Genomic DNA, 20,067 nt, shown 5'->3' on the forward strand with positions numbered 1-20,067 from the left:
TTCAGATTTTCCCTCACTTCATAATTCAGTATTGGTAAATTGTATGTTTCTAGGAATTTACCCATTTCTCATAAATCATCTAATGCGTTCATATATAATTGTTCACGGGAGTCCCATGATGCTTATATTTCTACAGTATCAATTTTAATGTCTCCTCTTATTTTTATAATTTTATTTATTTGAGCCATCTCTCTTTTTTTATTAGTTACTTTAGCTAAAGGTTTGTCAGTTTTGTTTATCTTTTAAAAAAAACAACTCTCAGTTTCATTGATTGTTTCCATTGTCCTTCTAGTCTATTTAATTCATTTCCGCTCTTATCATTATTATCTCCCTCCTTCTGCTAACGTTGGGCTTAGTTTGTTCTTTTTGTAGTTCTTTGAGGTGTAAGATTAGGTTGTTTATTTGATATCTTTCCTTTTCCTTTTTTTTTTTGAGGAAGATTAGCCCTGAGATAACAGTTGCCACCAATCCTCCTCTCTTTGCTAACCCTGCAAACAAAGATAAATATGCATCCTTCATTATGTGCCACTAAAATAAACACGCCCATATTCTTCTACTTTATATGTGGGACGTCTGCCACAGCATGGTTTGACAAGTGGTGTGTAGGTCTGCACCCAGGATCTGAGCCAGCAAACCCCAGGCCACTGAAGCAGAACGTGTGAACTTAACTGCTGCACCACTGGGTTGGCCCCTTCTTTTTCTTGATGCAGGCATCTGTTTCCATAAATTTCCCTCTTATAACGCTTCCCACAATTTTAGTATGTTGTGTTTCCATTTTTGTTTGTCTGAAGATATTTTTTGATTTCTTCTTTGATCCATTAGATATTCAGAAGTATAGTGTTTAATTTACACATATTTGTAAATATTCCAGCTTTTCTTTTGTTATTGATTTCTTGTTTCATACCGTTGTGTTCAGAAAAGATACTTGGTATGATTTACTCTTCTTAAACTTTTTAAGACTTTTTTTGTGACCTAACATATGACGTCTCCTGAAAAATATTCCATGTGTGCTTCAGAAGAATGTGTATACTGTTGCAACTGGATGTGATGTTTGCATGTGTCTGTTAGGTCCATTAGTCTAAAGTTTAGTTCAAATCTATTATTTCCTTATTGATTTTCTCTCTGGATGATCTAGCCATTGTTGAAAGTTGGGTATTGAAGTCTCCTACAATTATTGCAGGGCTGTCTGTTTCTCTCTTCAGAACTGTTGTTTAATATATTTAGGTGCTCTAATATTGGGTGAACATATATTTACAATTGTTGTATCCTTTTGATGAATTGATCCCTTTATCACTATACAATAATCTTGTTTGTCTCTTGTTACCATTTTTGACTTAAAGTTTATGTTGTCTGATGTAAGTATAGCTACCCATGCTCTCTTGGTTTGTATTTGTTTGGAATACACTTTTCCATCCCTTCACTTTGAGTCTATGTGTATCCTTGAAGTTGATTGAGCCTTGTCTAGGCAGCATATGGTTGTCTTGTTTTTTAATTCATTCAATCACTATATCATTTAATTGGAGAATTTAAACCATTTACATTTAGAGTAATTATTGATAAGCAAGGACTTACTATTGCTGTTTTGTTGTTTTCTGATTGTTTTGTCATTCCTTTGTTACTTTCTTCCTCTTTTGCTGTCTATCTTTGTGAATTAATGATTTTTTTGTAGTGCTATGCTTTGGTACTTTTCTCTTTATCATTTTTGTAACTATTATAGGTTTTTGCTTCGTGATTACCATGAGGCTTTTATAATACATCTTATAGTTGTAACAGTCTATTGTAAACTGAAAACAACTTAACTACAATTGCATAAAAATGTTCTGTACATTTACTTGTCCCTCCTCATATTTTATGTTGATGTCACAATTTACATCTTTTTATGTTATGTATCCATTAACAGAATTTTGTAGCTATACTTATTTTTAACACTTTTATTTTTTGACGTACACACTAGAGTTCAAAAGTGGTTTACACACTGCCATTGGAGTATTAGAGTATTTTGAATTTGACTATATATTTGCCCTTACCAGTGAATTTTTTATTTTCATAAATTTTCGTGTTACTAATTAGAATACTTTTGTTTCTGCTTTAAGAACTCCCTGTAGCATGTCTTGTAAAGCAGGTCTAGTGATGAAAACTTTCCTCAGCTTTTGTTTGTCTGGGAAAGTATTATCTTTCCTTTATTTCTGAAGGACAACTTTGCTGAGTAAAGTATTCTTAGTTGGCAGTATTTTTCTTTGAGCGCTTTAAATATATCATGGTCTTCTCTCCTGGCCTGCAAGGTCTCTGCTGAGAAATCTGCTGATAGCCTTATTGGAGTTCCCTTATATATAATGAGTCTTTTTCTTCTTGCTACTTTCAATATTCTGTTTATCTTAGTTTTGTGTGTGTGTGTGTGGAAGATTGGTCCTGAGCTAACACCTGTGTCGATCTTCCTCTATTTTGTGTGGGATGCTGCCACAGCATGGCTTGATGAGCAGTGCTAGGTCTGTGCCCAGGATCAGAACCTGCGAACTCTCGGTTGCCAAAGCAGAGTGCGTGAACTTAACCTCTACAGCACTGGGCTGGCCTCATATATCTTTGGATTTTGAGAGTTTGATTTTAATGTGTCTTGGAGAAGATCTCTTTGAACTGAATCTTTTGGGGTTTTCTGAGCTTCACATACATGGATGATCATATCTACCTAGATTTGGGAAATTGTCAGTCATTATTTCTTTAAAAAAGCTTTCTTCTCCTTTCTCTCTCTTCTTTCTGGGACTCCTATAATGGAAAAATTGCTTTGTTTGTGGTGTCCTACAATTCATGTAGGCTTTCTTCACTCTTTTTCATGCTTATTTCTTTTTTCTCCTTTGATAGTATAATATCAAGAGATCTGTTTTCATGTTCACAGATTATTTCTTCTTCATTGAGGCTGATGTTGAAGCTCTCTTATTCTATTTTTTATTTCATTCATTTCATTCTTTAGCAGTAGAATTTGCTTGGTTCTTTTTTTATGATCGTTATCTCTTTGTTGAACTTCTCAAAATTTTTATGCATCATTCTCCTGGGTTTGCTGAGTTGTCTGTGTTTTATCTGCTTAGCTTTCCTAAAATAATTATTTTGAATTCTTTTTCAGGTAACTCACAAATCTCCATTCCTTTGTGTTCAGTTCCTAGAAAATTATTGTGTTCCTTTGGTGGTGTCATGTTTCCTTGCTTTTTTGTGTTTCTAATGGCTTTGTGTTGATGTCTGCACATTTAAGGGAGCAGTCACCTCTTCCAGCCTTTTCAGACTGGCTTTAGTGGGGAAACACTTTCACCTGAAGGTGGCTGTAATGGCACCAGCTTGTAGGGTGAAGTGCCTTGATTCCAGGGAGGGCTCAGCATCATAGCCTCTGTGATGGAGCATCATAGCTCCAACAGCTGAGGTCAACAGTGATGAGGACTACAGGGGTCTTCACTGGCCAAGACTGTGGAGGTCCTGCAGGTGGTAGTGGTGTCTAAAATTATTATATTCCTTAGTGGCAAAGGCTGTTGATATCCTCCTGCTCTTTTTTGCCCCTGAAGAGAAGCTCCAGCTGAGTGTATCCTTCTTGGTGCCAGGTCTGGTGCACTGACACTCAGCAGTAGCAGAGCCAGGGTCTTGAGTTCAGAACTACCATAGCATCTGGGTTGGGGCATAGGTGCACTTGCTGTGGCAATGGTTCTAGTGTTTGAGATTCAGACATAAGCAGATCTTCTATGGAACTGGAGTTTGGGTCTTTGGTGCTTGCTTCAGTGACTTGAGCTAGGGGGAGAGACAGGGGGACTCAGCAGCAGCACAGACCCAGGCTTGACAGGTGCAGTTGTGGCTTGGGCCCAAGGGATGCAGCAGCATGCCCTGGGAATGGCAGGTCACAGTCCCAACTCTTGCCCCAGGGGGCAGAAGCAGAGTAGCAGCAGCTTGGCCCTAGTGATGCTGGATCAAAGCCCTAAACTCAGGACCCAGGGACCAGAGCACAGATAGCAACTCTGTGGCTGGTAATAGGGGGTCAAAGCCATGACTTGGGACCCATGGGATGGGGAGCTGAGTAGTGGCAGCTTTGGTTCCATAGATGGCAAGACATTGTGATACTCTAATCCCAGATTGTAGGGCACAGCAACAACTGGGGCAACTGGGAACAGGTCTCACCTCAGTAACAGCTCCAGCCCTCAGGAGGAGATTAGCAGCATGGACTCAAGCAGCTCTGTCAGCTGGGTTCAGCATTGGTGAAGACAGTGGGGAACCTTGGTAGCAAAAGCCAAAAATGTCCATGGTAGTAATGAGCCTTGCAGGTATTCTGCTCTCCTTTTGCACATGTGATAACATCCATCTGAGAGTATCCCTCTTGGTGCTGAGCTCCTCTAGACTGGGGGATGCGGTGATACAAGTAAAATGCTTCCTATGCTTGTCTATGCAGCCATCCTTGGTTTTTGAGCTCTGCAGGGTTTTTGCTGCTTCTTTGTTATAGTCCAAAGGTTTTTCAGAGCTATTTCTGTCAGTTCTTAGTTGTTTATTTATTGTTTTTGTTGTTTTTATCAAGGAGACAAGTGTTGGGACCTCCTAGCCTGCCATCTTGCTGACATCAGAACTTCAAATTCTATTGATTTTATAAATGTGAAAACAGTCTGAGAACGGTTAAATAACTTGCTCAAGGTCACAAAGGGCATGAAGCAGAGACAGAATGTGAACTTGATTCTGTCTGACTCATGTTCTTATGTCAGTGCCTTATGTGAATTGAATTGAATTGAATTGAAAGAACAATAGAAAAGAACTGATAATATCAATAAAAAGAATTCTCTAATCAGAGATAGTAAAAGGATCATCTCAGCCCAGGAGCTCTTTAGTGAAAGGAAGTCATTCCTTGACTTGCCTGAGAACATTTGGCTAACAGGAGAGGAGAAGAGAAAGTCCCACCCTCTCAAAGTTTATACCATGGCTATAAAGCTGTCTATCATTTCATTGTCAAACTCTGTAGATATATCTTCTTTTGCACAACTCTGGCTCAGTTTCCCAACATCTATCAGCTGAAGTGTAACAATAACCCCATAACCATTCACCTCATCTTTAGCCCCTCTTGATGTCTTTTACTCCGATCTACTTCCATTTGGTCCCAGGAGAACCTTTCCAAAAAAGAGCATAATGTGTCATTCCTTTGTGCAAATACTTTCCAAGGTTACCCATTACCTATAGAATAAATTCCAAATATATTAACTTGGCATTCAATGTTGTCCAAATCTACTCCTACGTTTCCAATATTTATTTCTCATATTCATCTTCACAAATTTAAAGCCCTAATAAAGTCATTTACACGAGGTTTCCCATGGCTTGAACTTTGCAACTGAAACGTAGCTCGCATTTCCCTCTTGGTTTAGAAAGACTTTCTGCAACACCCTATATATATTGAAATCTTGTCCTTAAGCCCAAACTCAAATGCCATTTCATTCAAGAGGTCTTCTGTGATTCCAACAATTAGAAACATTTTCACTTTTCTCTAAATTTGTCTAGCAATTTCTTTGCTCTATCATCATGATGCTGCTGGAATTTCTATCAAGAATTAGAGGGTCATATGTGGTAAGCTCCTTGATCGGAGTTAAAGCCCATTTAGGGCAATAGCTCCAAAAATGCAAAGGCGATCAGTCCTTTTCTCTGCTTCACATTCTTCAATGGCTTCCTGTCGCCAACAGAACAAAATCTAAATTTCTTAACATGACTTACCTTCTTTCTATTAACTGTCCCCTACTCTTTCCTTCATTGAGTCTCCTACCACTCTCTTATGCACTCTGATTTTCAGTCATACCAAAAAGCTGAAAGGTATCTTTATAGACATAGCTATTTCCTGATGCTATGCTCTTGAAATAGTAGCTCCTAGATATCTCTTCACAGAATTGAATTGAACTGTACTATACCACAGGCATGTCAAGACATACGGAAGGTTGAAGCAGAGCTGTGCAAATTGAGGAAAAGAGAAAGATCCCACCATCTCAAAATATCTCTTAACTGTGTGGGAATGCTGAAATAATTTAGCAAGAAGTCTCGTGTTTATCCAATATTGCAGGATGAGGCTGGACTGAAATTTCTGTGGTACAAGAGGCCCAAGTACTAAGAGGGAAATATGAGGATTTTTCATGTTGTTCTGATAGCTTTCCTGCTACTGTCTTTCTGGGTTCTGTAGGTATGAAATTGAATTGCCATGTGCTAATTTCCTTATCTCTCACCAGCCAGAATCCCTGGCTTTTATAAAAATTGTTTCACTTTCATATGCTTTCTCTGAAATCACTGAACAGTATGATCACCTTAGTCAGCCGTGGGAGAAGCCCATATTAATATGCACCAAGAAAACACACCAACCCACATAGACCAATTCTCCTTGACTGAGTTAATGATCAGCTTAGTTAGCTGTCAGCTAGAAGAAAGAATCTGAGGTCTAGGATATGCCTAGGTTTTGAGGACTTGATAGACCAGGAGCAACTGAGCAAAGTTGGACTTTTAGTAATGGGGGAAAGTGTGTTCTATGAAAATCAGGACAACAATAACGGTAACTGACACTTATTAAAGGTGTACACTGTGCAAGACCTGCCTCTAGGGGATTTACATGTATGAACTCACTTAATCCTCACAGCAGCCTTATGAATGGGGACTATTTAATCCCCACTTTATAGATGAAGAAAATGATTCCTAGAATACTTAAGGTCTTGACTTAATTCACTCATCTAGCTAGGATTCAAAGCCAGGCCATGGGCACCATGCTGTGATCTCAACTATTACATTATAGTGCCCCTGAAAAGCTAGGGGGCCTCAGAGAAAATTTTAACTTACTAGATTAAACAAATCAATCAATCAAATTAGCTCTTGCTTTATCTTTGATTGAAGAATGACATAGTAGAGAAGCCTCTAGATATGGGTGAAGACAATAGAGTAGAATGACATCAGAGTGAGCTCTCTGAACCCTGTTGGTAAAATTGTACATTATCAGTAAACACACATGACTCCCTTGAGCATCTGCTACATTTTTATAAGTTTGTAAAATGTCATTTGCCTCAGATTCTCTTCTCTTGAAATGAGTGGAAATAGAACTAGTTTTAGTTATTGCAGATTTAAAATTGAAGAAGTCACATACCTTGACTGCCTTTCTGGAAAGAGTTGCTAATTTTTTCATAGGACTTTGGGTATATTTCACTGTGATGACTGGAGCCAATGCAAAAAATATCTTAATTTTCTTAGCCAGCTCTGGATTTGTAGAGAATGCTATGAAAGCTAAAAGGGAAGAAGGTACTAGTTCATAGATTTAAAACAACCCTTAATTCATTTTAAATTATAATAAAAGTAGTTATATTAAAAACAAAAAAACTCAGCATGAGTACCATTCTCAGGGAAAGATTTTCTAAATTTTTCAAGGATGGAATCAGCTAATTCAGAATAAAGTAAGTTTCCTGTCACCGAAGAGTACAAGTCTACCTATAGAGAATGTTACAGAAAAGGTTCAAAACCCATTGTGGGACATATCTGGGTAAACTCCAAGGGCCATTCTAACTTGACCATAGTCTTTGGTATCAGACAAAACTGGGCTATAATCTTGGCTTTCCATTCACTGGCTGTGCAAAAACTTGGGAATGTTACCACCCCTACATGAGTTCAGTTTTCTCAATCTGTAAATTTGGAAAATAGAATCTATGTAGGATGATTCTTTTGAAGGTTAAGTTATATATAGATCTTCCTTGAGTTACAACAAGGTTACAACCCAATACACCCACCGTAAGTTGAAAATATTCTAAGTCAAAAATGCATTTAATACACCTAATCTACTGAACATCATAGCTTAGCCTAGCCTATCTTACACATGCTCAGAGCATTAGCCTACAGTTGGGCAAAATCATCCAACACAAAGCCTATTTTATAATAAAGTGTCGGATATCTCATGTAATTTACTGAATACTGTATTGAAAGTGAAAAACGGAATAGTTGTATGCGTGCAGAATCATTGTAGGTGTATCAATTGCTCACCCTCATGATCATGTGGCTGACTGGGAGCTGTAGCTCACTGCCACTGCCAAGCATCATGAGAGAGTATCATACTGCATATCACTAGCTGCGGAAAAGGTCAAAATTCAAAATTCAAAGTATGGGTTCTGCTGAACGTATATCGCTTTCACACCGTGGTAAAGTTGAAAAATTGTAAGTTGAACCATTGTAAGTCAAAGACTGTCTGTGTATATAGTTCTTAAGGTGTTATTTGGTGTTATCACAATTGGAAAGGATTTTTAAATTCAGACATTTGTAAAATATGGATGATAACGCTCTCAAATGTTTGTATTTTCCACTGAGAGAATGCATGTATGATGCATACTATAGTACAGGCATATAGAGACTTACACCGGAAATCTGATTAGAATTAAGACACAGAAAAGAGACTGGTGGATATGCTATTGATATTGTGGAAGTGTCTAGCTGAATGGAGAGCAGCGCAGGGAGTGAAGTGCTCCATGGCACTGCCAACATGGCCCCATCCACATCTAGCCTACTCCAGCACCTACTGGGAACTAAACGTCACACTGACGGTGGCATATAATCACTGAGGTTTGTAATTCTCTGCTTTCTTTTTGCTGTCCTTAACTAGACTGTGAGCCTTTTAAGGGAAAGATGCATACTATATTTATCTCTGATTCTTTAGCATCTAACCAGGTGTCTGACACAAATGACTAAATAAATAATTATCTCTCCTTCAGGCTTATCCATCAGTCTCCAAATTCAGACCTGGGGAAAAAGTCCCTCTTGTCATCCTCACTTAATTTCCCAACTCAAGTTCCTAAGCTAGAGACTTCACAGAGGGAAGAAATCCTGACCCTTTTCATGAATATGCAAGAAAATATGCTGACTCTCTCAGATCACACTTGCCCCAAACACACCAATGGTGGTGCCTTGAGAGTGGCCCACATAGTAGAGTTGCTCCTGTCCAGTTTTCTCTACAATAAAATTGATTGTGGCTGGAAGGTCATATTTAGCCATCTCATCCAAACTGCCAAAGAAAAACAACAAAATTGGAGAAAACATCTCATTGTTAGACTTGAAATATTTAAACATATTCATTGCAGATATAAATACTTAGATTTTGTTAAATATAAGACTAGAATAAATATATGATATTATGCATCTGTGCAACATTCAAGGATGTCACCTTGGTTGCAAGAGTAACATTGTTAACAAACTGGAATCAGAAAAATCTGACTTGCAAAAGCCTGTAGAGGTTTTTCACCTAATTCTGTACCAAATTCCCTTGAAAAGAAAAATCACTTGGACCACTTATTTAAAACACAAATAAAACAAACAGATTTGCAGACCTCCGCCCAGACAGACTGAATCAGAATTTCCAGGGAAGGGGCCTGGTAATGTGCATCTTTAGCAGTCACCTCAGGTGCTTCTTTCCTGTGTGTAGTTGGGAAGATACTCACCTAGGGAATCATCATGTTATTTGCAATAGTGCAATGACACAACTGCACTGGGATGTGGAATTAAGAAATGCCAAATGGCTTCCAGGAAAGAGGCCAAGGAACAAATGGTATTACTGACCTTCAAGGCACAGTTCTTAGCTCTGGTACAAGTGCAGGGATCTGTCCCTGTGACCAATCTGGCCTGACTTCTAGAGCAGACAGTGTCCCCAAGGGCTGCTGCTGGCAACTCTACTCATTAGCCATCCTTTGTATTCAGACTTTCTCCTTACTTCCCCAGGACCTCACTCCAGGAAAGTGTTCAGCACCTCCAGCCTATGGAGGGCAGAGTTCCTTCATTACTCAGTGAATAAACATCTGAGTGTCATCTATGCACCAGGACTAGGCTCAATGTTGGTTTATTACGAATGTCTTGTTCTCAGGTTTTCAACCAGAACCTTGTTTCTGGTTCCATTTCTTGATCAGTTTCATTTTTCCTCTGTAGTAAGGGTACTATATAAATTTCCTTTAGAATCCATATTGACAAAGTGACAGTCCTGGAATTAACCTTTCTAAAGTTGACTTTTGTATTTTGATTTTATTTTTGCATATATATTTTGCATATATACACACAGATACCAGCAAGTGGAATTTTTAAAAGAAATAACAATGCGACAATAAGGGCATCTTTTGAGCTTATGAAGAAAGCCCGGATAGAAGAAAAATGTTTATTTCTGTCTTGTGGATTCCATTGGATGCATTTGGACAGAAAGGGAAAAATTAAAGGGTGTTCATCCACATAAATAAGCAAAGCACACACTTTATTTATTAGTAGGTATCTCCTTACCTGAAGGCCCAGAATTCTGGTGATTTGGGTGAAAATTTCAAGTGTTTTCTGGACCAAGTATTTCCCCGGCTGTTCCCCATCCACACATCATAACCGTTATCTGCCAGGAGGAAAGCTAAGCTGTTGTTCGGCAGGTTGGAAATCCAGTTACTAGCAGATGCAATTAAGCCGTGTTGCAAATACACAACAGGCTTTGGAGCTGCAAAACACAGGCAAGAATTTTGTGTCTGGCTTTCCTTAGTGTATACAAGAAAATTCTCTTTCCTGACTTCCTGTGGTATAGAAGAGAGCTTAAGAGATGAAATTTGGAACCAGGCAAACCTGGGTTCTAGTCCCTTCTGAACTACTTACTTGGGCAAGTTGTTTATCTTCCATATGTCCTGTTTATCTCTTTGTAAAATTTGGATTATATATAATGTGTTGTTCTGTAGGTGCTGCAGTCAGATTTGCTGGTTCAAAATCTATTCTGCTATGTACTAACCCCTTTGTGCCTAATTTAACTTATGTGTACAATAAGGAATATTAACAAATGCTATCTTATAGTCTAGTGGTAAGAATTAAATTAGAATTAAAATACATGAAAGACTTTCCATAATAAATATTGCTCTATTATTACTGTTCATATTAATAACATTTTATTTCTCAAGAATCATCTCATTATAAAACTACGCTTTTCTCAAAATAATAATGAAAACAATAAAAACGTCATTTGTTGAATGTTTACTGAATGCCAGGCACTATGCTACATTTTACACACACTACTTCATTTAATTTGCATGGTCAGAAAGCAAAATGGGAGGTTTTAAGGGAAATGTTCTACAGTGTAAAATTGTTAATTTGATATAAAAATCCTATTTGTAAAGTAGACTTGGAACAATTTGACTAAGAAAGAGAAAAAAAAGAAGAAAGTAGGAAAATGGTGTTGAATACACAGAGGAGAGAGAGAAATGACCAGGGCTTTCCTGTCTTTTATAAGTGGTTTGTGATGCTGTGTGGGCACCTGAGGGCTGTCCCTCAGGTCACTTTTGTGGCTAGATCAGCTTCCTGAGATTGGGTGGGCTGGACCTCACTCTTAGAGAGCCTTCAGCCATCTGGAATCAAGCAACTAAAAGTCTATGTCCATTTATGTACCTTTTGAGAAAATTTTGGCTGAATTACTGCCAAAGCCCCTCTCTTATCTGAGCCCTCAGGCAGCTTATCATTGTGGAGACAGCTTTCATCTCACGTATTTTGGCAACTACCTGGCAGAAATGATAAGATAAAAGTTTGAGGAAACAAAGTTCTCAAGAGTATTTAAAAGGAAGAGAGTTCTTTTGGAGAAAGTTGATTCTGCTGAAGATCAAGGCTGCCCCAAGGAGAAAAGCCCAAGGCATCCTACCCTACATACTGACCTATATCATCCCCCTCTGGGAAGCATATCCGATCTGATTCTTATCTAAAGCGTTAGGACCGCCCAATAACCAGACCCGACCTACACTGATACCATTTTAGTGACTTTTTAAACATAATCTCTCCTTTGTCTTGTAAAGAGATAACTCACATACCTATGCCTCAGCCTATGTTTGCAGCTCTTCCTACCCATACGTCCTGTCCCCATGCCTCCAGCTCTTACTGCCCATGGGTCCTGTCCCCATTCTACTCCATGCTATTCTCTGAATAAAAGAGCACTACTGCCAGACCTTGAGAGTCCAAGAAATCTTTCCTTTGAAAGATCTTTCCTTTGAAATCTTTCCTTTCCTCGGCTCCATGAGCCTGCATTAGTTCTATAAAAGCAAAAACACTGTTTCATCTCCCTCTCTTTTTAAAATTCTAGATTTCCTCTTTAAGCAGTTAACATTTCTGGTATTGAGAAGTTTTGTTATACAACATTCCAAAGAATAAAAAGAGCTAAGAAATGAGACAAAAAAGCAAACAATTCTTGCCAAGTGGATGTGTAATCATAGGACCAGGAACAGAATTTGTTATCCCAAAATATACCTCTTTGGTATAAGAATTATTTTAAGCCAATTATTTTTAGGAAACAGAAGACACGGGGAAAAGCTCTGAAAACCTAGTAGAAGTTACCCATTTCTAAGGGAAATGTCCATTTATAAGAAAAGCCTCCATTTGTAAGGGTGCCTTCATCTCTGTGCCAGGAAGGAGAGGATGACTAAATTTCTGGAAACTGTTATCAAAAGAGAAGGCAATGACTTAAATCTACATAACAACTTTACCCTGTTTACTGTGCTGACCTCATCTTAACAACAGAATGTTAAAGCTACTTTTCAAGGGTAGTGAACCAGCCAGGAGTCTGCCCAGAAGAGAACATTTTGATCTGCCAATCAAAACTCATCCTGTGGGTGCTTCCGAAGCCTGATCCCTTAAACCTTACCCCATAACCCAGTTCAGGGAGACAGAGTTGAGAGCCTGTCCTTCTGTCTCCTTACCAGTTGATTGTGTGATAAACTTTCTTTCCTCAAAGACTGCTGTACCACAGTATCGGCTTCGGTGTACATGAGGGGAGAGTTCCCTTGCAGGGTAACAGATCCCTCTAAAGATATCAAGCTGTATTGTAGGGAGCTAGAAATGGATCTTTACTTAAGTTTAAGTATAGAATTAATAAGGTCAGATTTACTTAAAAAAATAAAATACCACTGACTTGAGTGGAGAATTAATTATAGGTGAAATAACTGAAAGTTATTGTAGTAGCTGAAACAAAAGATGATGATGATGTCCAAGCCTGGACTTGAGCAATAGTGAAGCTGAGAACTTTTCAGATGAGAGAGAAATTTAGAAGGCAAAATTGATAGATTTTGGTGATTGGCTGGATATAAGAAATGAGGGAGAAGAAAGTATCAAAAACAACTCCTATGTTTCTGGTTTTTAAGCCTGGAAAGTGGTATCTCTAGAGTAGGCCAAGTTTTCTTTTGTTTCCTTGTTTGTTTGGAAGGAGGACAAAGAGATTGAGAGAAGAAAAGACTAAATAGTGTATATGAAAATCCTTTAAAAACTCCAAGTGTTATACACATGCAATGGAGTAGTAGAGGTGGAGGTGATGAGTTTCCTCCTCTCAGGGAAGAGATTAGGATCTATTTCGGAAAAAAAGCTGCCCTACGGTGATCATCAACACATGTGGGGAGCTCTGCGTTAGTCTTTTTCCCTTCATTACAAAATAAATCCTACCTGTTCTCCTTGGACATCCTCTTCCACGAGGAATCCTATAAATTCCGAGGACATAATCATCTTTTGTCACAACATCATATTCCTCACAAGGATAACCCCAGTAGGAAATAATCTGGCTCTGAGAGTAGGAAAATAAAATATATGCCTTCATGATGTTATCTCTTGATTTTTATACATACATTGCAATACAGTACTTGATGTTACAATCTCCTGTTCATCTATGTGCTGTGACAGAATACAGCAGGAAAATCGGGATAATTTGAGGTGGGTTTTAGAAGGAGGATGCAAGTAGAGGCATGGGTAAGGCAAAGTGGGGTGACCATACATCGTGGTTTGCTTGGCTTGGTATTATTAATGCACTCTAGTTCACTCTCAGAATGTTTGACAAAACATTGTATGATCATCTCATAAGGGAAATCCCAGGGGATTTTGCAGTACCCTGTGGCTAGTAATAAGTGAGCTGTTACCAACTTTAGACCTGACTAGAGAGGAAAGGAAGTGGTTACCAGACCCAGAATGAGAAAATCAAGTAGAGAGAGCCACCTTGAGAGGAGCTGTGACCTTTAGCAGAAGGAGACAGCCTGCCTGCATAAGGTGACCTCATGGAGGGAGCCAGGGCAGTAAATCATCTGATCTCGCTCTCCTGCCTCCCTCAGGTCTCCTGCTCAAGATTTCCATTAACTGAACTGAACTGAAAATGGAAGGTCAAGGGGGCCTGTTGATGCAGTTCTCACAGGTCAGCCTGTTGGGCAGAGAGAAAGGTGTAAAGACTAGAGAGTGGATCTAGAGGGGTGAACAGAAGATATCCCATCCACAGATACACAAGTAAGAGAAGAACTAGTGTTTATTGATCATCTTCTGCATGGAGCACGGTTTATATCCTCTGTTTTATTAATCCTTAAAATAGGCCTTTGAGATACAATTGTACCCATTTTGCAGTTAACAGAACTAAATTTCAGGAAGATTAATAATCTGTTCCAGATTGTACACTAGGAAGAGATAGAGACAAAATTTAAGCCAAAGCATGTTTAGCTCCAAAGCATATGCCCTTGCTTCAGGATTATGCATCTGTCCATGCCAGGCACACAAGTTGTGTCTGTATACTATGGGGCTATATACAACAGTGGTTGTGAGTCCACACCCTAGAGACAACTGTAGGTCTTCAATTCCAACTCTTCCTCTTATTAACTACGTAACTTTGGATAAGTTACTTAATCCTTCTCTGCCTCATTCCCCTCCACTGTAAAATAAAGATGATAATAGTATCTCTTCACAGATTTACTGTGAGAATTATACTTAAAGTATCTAGAATAGTGCCTGGCTCACAGGAAGTACTCTATAAATGTTTATTGTTCTTATTATCATTATAGAATAATTAAAAGCCAGAAAGCACCAAGACCAGGAAGGAAGAAAATGTGTGTGAATATGGGAGGAGGAGGAAAATGTGGATTTGAGGACATACATTCATGGACTGTGAGTTCAACAGTGTGGTAGGTGGTTAGGGGTACTTACAGGACACTTTGGAGAGAGGAACAAGAAGAGACACTAAGTAAAAAACTTTGACAGTCACACTCTTAATGTTCTAATACAAACTTGGGTATGGGTGAAGACGTCAATGGTACACAACACATATGGGAATATCGAGTATCCCATTGGAATGAAGCCCATGGTGGACATTTGTTGTTTGTTTTTGGTTTTGTTTTGTTTTTTTCTTTGCTTAGCACTATTCCGTTCCACTCTATTCCATTCCATTCTATTCCATTCCTCTTCTGGTATGAATTCCTGCATGTCAAAACACTTTTGGTTATAAGCAACTGAAACCAGTTCTGACTTACTAAACTAAAAAGGTACACTGATATAAGGTCAAAGAAACTGCTCTAGAAAAAGCCTCAGGAAGAACTCAGGGATACTCCATAGAGATCATCAGTATGAACTCATGAAACTTCTCTTCAGCAAACCACCATCAGATGGCAGCTCAGACTATCAGGAGAGCGAATATTACTGCCCCAACTTGGGTCAGGGCTTTCAACTCTTAGAGTAGCTAGCCATGTCAAGGAACAGAGGAAGTAGCACAGACCTAGTCAATTTAGAATTTTTGAAAACTACACAGGCACACCAATTATAATGAAAATGGTGTTAAATTAACAATCCCTTATCTTAATTTTTTTCCTTAATGAATGACTTACAATATTCATATTAGCTTCAGGATTTGTGATGCTTCCTTTCCTGTGACAACCAAATATAGATCCAAGGAGAAGCATCCAGCTTGCTGCTGCTAAAAGCTGCCACATTTGGGGTCTGCCTGGAAAAGGAAATATTAATATACTTGTCATCAAAGAAAACTCTAAAAGCGAAATTTTGTGTAATCTTATAACACTACCACGGGAGGGAGTAGAAACATGCCTCTAGGTTGTGCTTGAATAAGTAATATACTTAATTATTCAAGACATCCCATGAAAAATCTGAAATGGTGACTTGTTAGTAAGAAAAGAAAGAAAGGAAGAAAAAAAGAAGGAAGGAAGGGAAGAGGAAAGAAAGGAAGAAAGCAATATCAATTAAATCTCCAATAGATAATCTACGGGCCCGTGGCAGAGTGGTTAAGTTTGTGGGCTCCACTTCAGCAGCCCAAGATTTCGCCAGTTTGGATCCTGGGCGCAGACCCAGGACCATTCATCAAGCCATGCTGAGGCAGTGTCCCACACAGCAGAACTAAAGGACCTACAACTAGAATATACAAGTATGCACTGGGGGGCTTTGAAAAGAAGAAAAAAACATAGGAAGACTGGAAACATATGTTGGCTCAGGGCCAACCTTTAAAAACAAAGAAAAGAAAAATAATATATATGTATCATGCATGAAATTATTCTTTATTGTACATCATAATATAGTGAAATTTCCCAAAATAAGAGATTGTTTAATTATAGGTGGAGTAAATTATAGGTGAGGAAGAATGGAATTATTCAGCCACCAAGTGTTATGAATGTGATATGTGAAATTCCTGTAATATAATATTAAGGGAAAATAATATAAATTGTGCATATATTTTGAGCTCAGTGGTAAACATTATAAAGAGAAAGAAAGACTAAGCACCAAATTTTAATTATGGTTATATCTACATGGTGAATATTTGGGTGACTATTATCTCATTTTTAAAGGATTTTCCATATTTTTAAAATTTTCTATATTTAGTATTACTTGATCATAAGAAAGAAGCTACTTTTCGAACAGAAAATTGTGAAAATTATTGGGAAAAAAATGATGCATATGCCTCATTTGGATTTGAAATCATGTAAGTTTAAAAACAAACGACAAACAAATGAATGACAACTACCAAAATGACAGAGGGAGACGTTTTGCAGGAGACCTTCCTTTTCTACCACTTTTACGTAATGAAGATCTGCAAATTATGTTTAAAACACGCTGTACCTGCTAATCTGTTCTGTTTTCTTTAGGTTGAGATAAAGACAAAATTTAAGCCAAAATAAGTGGAGCTGCAAAGCATATACCCGTCCCACAGAGTCACGCATTTGCTCGCCAGGCCTGCAGACGTGTGTGTCTATTATGGGCTGTGTAAAGCAGAGACATCACTTCTCTCCTCTCTGTGTTTTCAACACCACTTCTCCCACTTCCTTCTTTTTCTTTTCTCTTTCTTAGTCAAATTGTTGCATTTCTACATGGTAAATATTCTAGATTAATATTATATCAAATTAATATATAGAAGAGATGTGTCACCCTGCAGGAAATGGAAGGATTTTTCAGAAGAAGACTTCACTATTCAGTTATAGAAAATTCCTTGAATTCCTCTTTTGGATTTGTCAAAGTCATAGTCTCTGCTGATTATATGTATTAATATACTATAATTAATATGATTAATAATATCTGAATTATGTAGTAAATATGTAATTTTATATTAAATTTATACATAACTACTATTGATTAGTATAAAGCTTAATTCTGGTGAATAACTATGGTAGTGATAATAATAACGCCACTGACAGCAATAATTATTGTTACAGTGACAACCACGCATTGAGCACTTATGTGCCAAATAATGTGGCAGACACACATTATCACATTTTATTCTCAAAACAATCCCCTGAGATAAGAAATATTATCCTCATTTTATTTCAGATGAAACTGGGTCTTAAAGAGGTCAGATCATTTGCTTGAGATGAAACAGACAGTGATGGAGCCAGAATCTGAATTCAGGTTGCCTGACTTTCAAGGAAATGCTCCTAAGCACTATGCTCTTAACCACTCAGTCCATTCAGAACAGACTTACCAAGGCCCTCTGGCTTCTGGGTGCCTGATTAGTGTTACACATATCCCATAGATGGCAGGCATCATAATCACCATAGAAAGCCATGAAGACTTTTAGAACCCAACCCAGCAAAACTGAAGAAGGAGTGTGATCAGGGATCTGCATTTTAAACCATCATTCCCGGTAGCTGATATGTATTCCAGATTGTGAAAAACAGCTGGACACACCGGATTCCTTGAGAAACCGTTTCATTCTCATTTCTGTCTGAGACCTAGCATGGAAGTTCCTATAAATGTTTGTCAAATAAATAGACGCGTGAAAGAGAGAATGAGTACATCATTTAATCTTAAAGACTGCCACTGTCACTCGCTATTTTCTATTGATGGGGTTCAGGGCAGGCTGCCCCAAGATGCGCCACTCTTGTATGTGGACTATTTTGAGCTGAAGACAATAAAGACAATATTGAAGACAATAAAGGCTCAGACTCAGCAAGAACATTCAACCTTTCTCCTCTAACTGCCTAAAAGAAATTTAAAATAAAGGTCTGTCCCCAGGACGGGCCATCACCACAGATAAATTTGGGTTCTGGTAGACTGGGAGGATCCTTGCTAAGCCCACTCCTGTCAAAGTTCTATTTACCAAACATTTGCATTTCCATTTCCATGTAGGTTGCCTTCCTCCCCTTTGAAGACCCAAATCACTACCCCAAACGTCCTCCTTGTCTGTAGCTGAAGATACCGAAACAGGGAGCCTTGAGAGTTGGTGGAGTAGCTCAGTTTGCCTGAGCCTCTCCCATGTATACATGTTATAAAGCTTTGTTTAATTTTTTCCTGTTATTCTGTCTCATGTGAATTTAATTTGTTTTCTGGCCAGAAGGACCCAGAGCAGGTAGAGGAAATGTCTTCCTTCCCTACAGTATCATATCTTTCTTGCCTGGTTTCATTTCATCCTGCTTCATTGGTCCTCTCTGGCAGTAAGCTTGGAAAGTTGATTATGTCCTTAACTCAGCACTGGGAAGGTAGTAGGGCAATTTTTAAAAATTAGTCTTTTCTCTGAGGCATTTACAATGTATATGTTCTGGTTTCTGCTAAGTGATTGGCATTTGACTCCTCTGAGTTGCGATCACTGGGAAGTGAACCTTGGGACCCTGTGTTAGAGCAGATCCAGCTATCTTCTGAAATGGGCAAGCGGGAGAGCCTGTGGGGCTTGTAATGGTGCAGGGAGGAGGGCTAGATGGCTAGCACTGTGTGCTGTTCATAGGAAAAGCTGGAATCTAGTCCCAAGGATGGCACAAGAGTGTACTAGCCCTGACGAGTTGTGTTTTGTAGCCATGACATAGAGCCCATTCAGCAGCCTCTGTTTCATTCCTCTGTGTAATGGGTCTGGGTGTGGAGGGTGACACACCCAGACAAGAGGAGTCTCTGTGTTCCATTTTATAAGGAGTGGCAGGTCCTAACCAAACAGCCTTTCTTCAGGCACCTCTCACCAGGGCTGTGCCTACTTATGCTTTCCAGGGCTGTGTTTACTTGCTCTGCCCTATCTGGGGCTCACAATATTAACTATAATTGTTGAAGTCTGCCTGATTCAAGCACCTCTTCTTAATGGTACTCCAACTGTCCTCTTGTTTCTTTGACCTGTTTCTATGCTAGCTCCGTGGTGAATGTGTCCCACATTGACATCCTGCTGGTTCACACTAATGCACATAAAGATGTTAGACTAAGAAGAGAGAAGACATTATAAATTCCAGGGGATTCTCAGTCTTTGAAAGTGAGACCTTTAGTTTCAAATACCAAGACTAAATCAATATAGATTTCATTTATTATAGATTTTTGTATATATAATCAGCATTTCACCCTGCTTTATTACAAAACATGGCTCCCATAAGGTGCTATTTGTAAAAAGAGCTCATGGGAAAATATGTTACAATATAAAAGTATATGTATTTTTTAGACCATATATATAAAAGGGTTTATAAATGATTTGCTTCAAGAGTAGTAGACCATGTTATATACATATATACAAATATAATAAGTACATATAAATGCTAAAGACGTGACTTGCTTGCAAAGTCTTAACTTACAATATCATAATTAAGCTAAGTATACTACTGTAATCAAGACTCTGTTTAACTTTTGTTTAATCTACTTTTCTGAGTCTTATTTGCTCTTAGAACTTTAGTGTTTGAATAAATACCAATTAAACATACTATGAATTAAATTTTTTAAGGAACACACTTGGGAAATGATGCTTTTATATTTTTATTTATTTTTCTATTCACTGTACCAAAAAAAAAATCTGTGTAATGAAGGGAAGGCTAAAATGACAGAAGTAGCCAAAAAATGAGAACCTAATCTTAGAAGAGTTTTCTGCAGACA

At 38.3% G+C, this 20,067-nt stretch overlaps 1 protein-coding gene across 6 annotated transcripts in view; it reads right to left on the bottom strand.

The window, feature by feature from the left end:
* LOC100062243 (lipase member K) overlaps window positions 1–20,067 on the bottom strand; it is a 49,378-nt gene that overhangs the window by 15,869 nt on the left and 13,442 nt on the right. For 4 of the 6 annotated variants that reach the window (XM_070224684.1, XM_070224682.1, XM_070224694.1 and 1 more), the window contains 6 exons: window positions 15,618–15,733; window positions 15,025–15,213; window positions 13,432–13,549; window positions 10,270–10,468; window positions 8,904–9,013; window positions 7,118–7,254 (listed from right to left, as the gene is read on the bottom strand). In XM_070224684.1, coding sequence (XP_070080785.1) covers window positions 7,118–7,254; window positions 8,904–9,013; window positions 10,270–10,468; window positions 13,432–13,549; window positions 15,025–15,213; window positions 15,618–15,722 — 858 coding nt within the window. In that variant the 5' untranslated portion in view covers window positions 15,723–15,733. The remainder of the gene's footprint in view (window positions 1–7,117; window positions 7,255–8,903; window positions 9,014–10,269; window positions 10,469–13,431; window positions 13,550–15,024; window positions 15,214–15,617; window positions 15,734–20,067) is intronic. The other 2 variants (XM_023643143.2, XM_070224686.1) reach the window with 1 other exon arrangement.

The sequence above is a fragment of the Equus caballus genome, chromosome 1 (assembly GCF_041296265.1).
Source record: "Equus caballus isolate H_3958 breed thoroughbred chromosome 1, TB-T2T, whole genome shotgun sequence".
Classification (NCBI taxonomy): domain Eukaryota; kingdom Metazoa; phylum Chordata; class Mammalia; order Perissodactyla; family Equidae; genus Equus; species Equus caballus.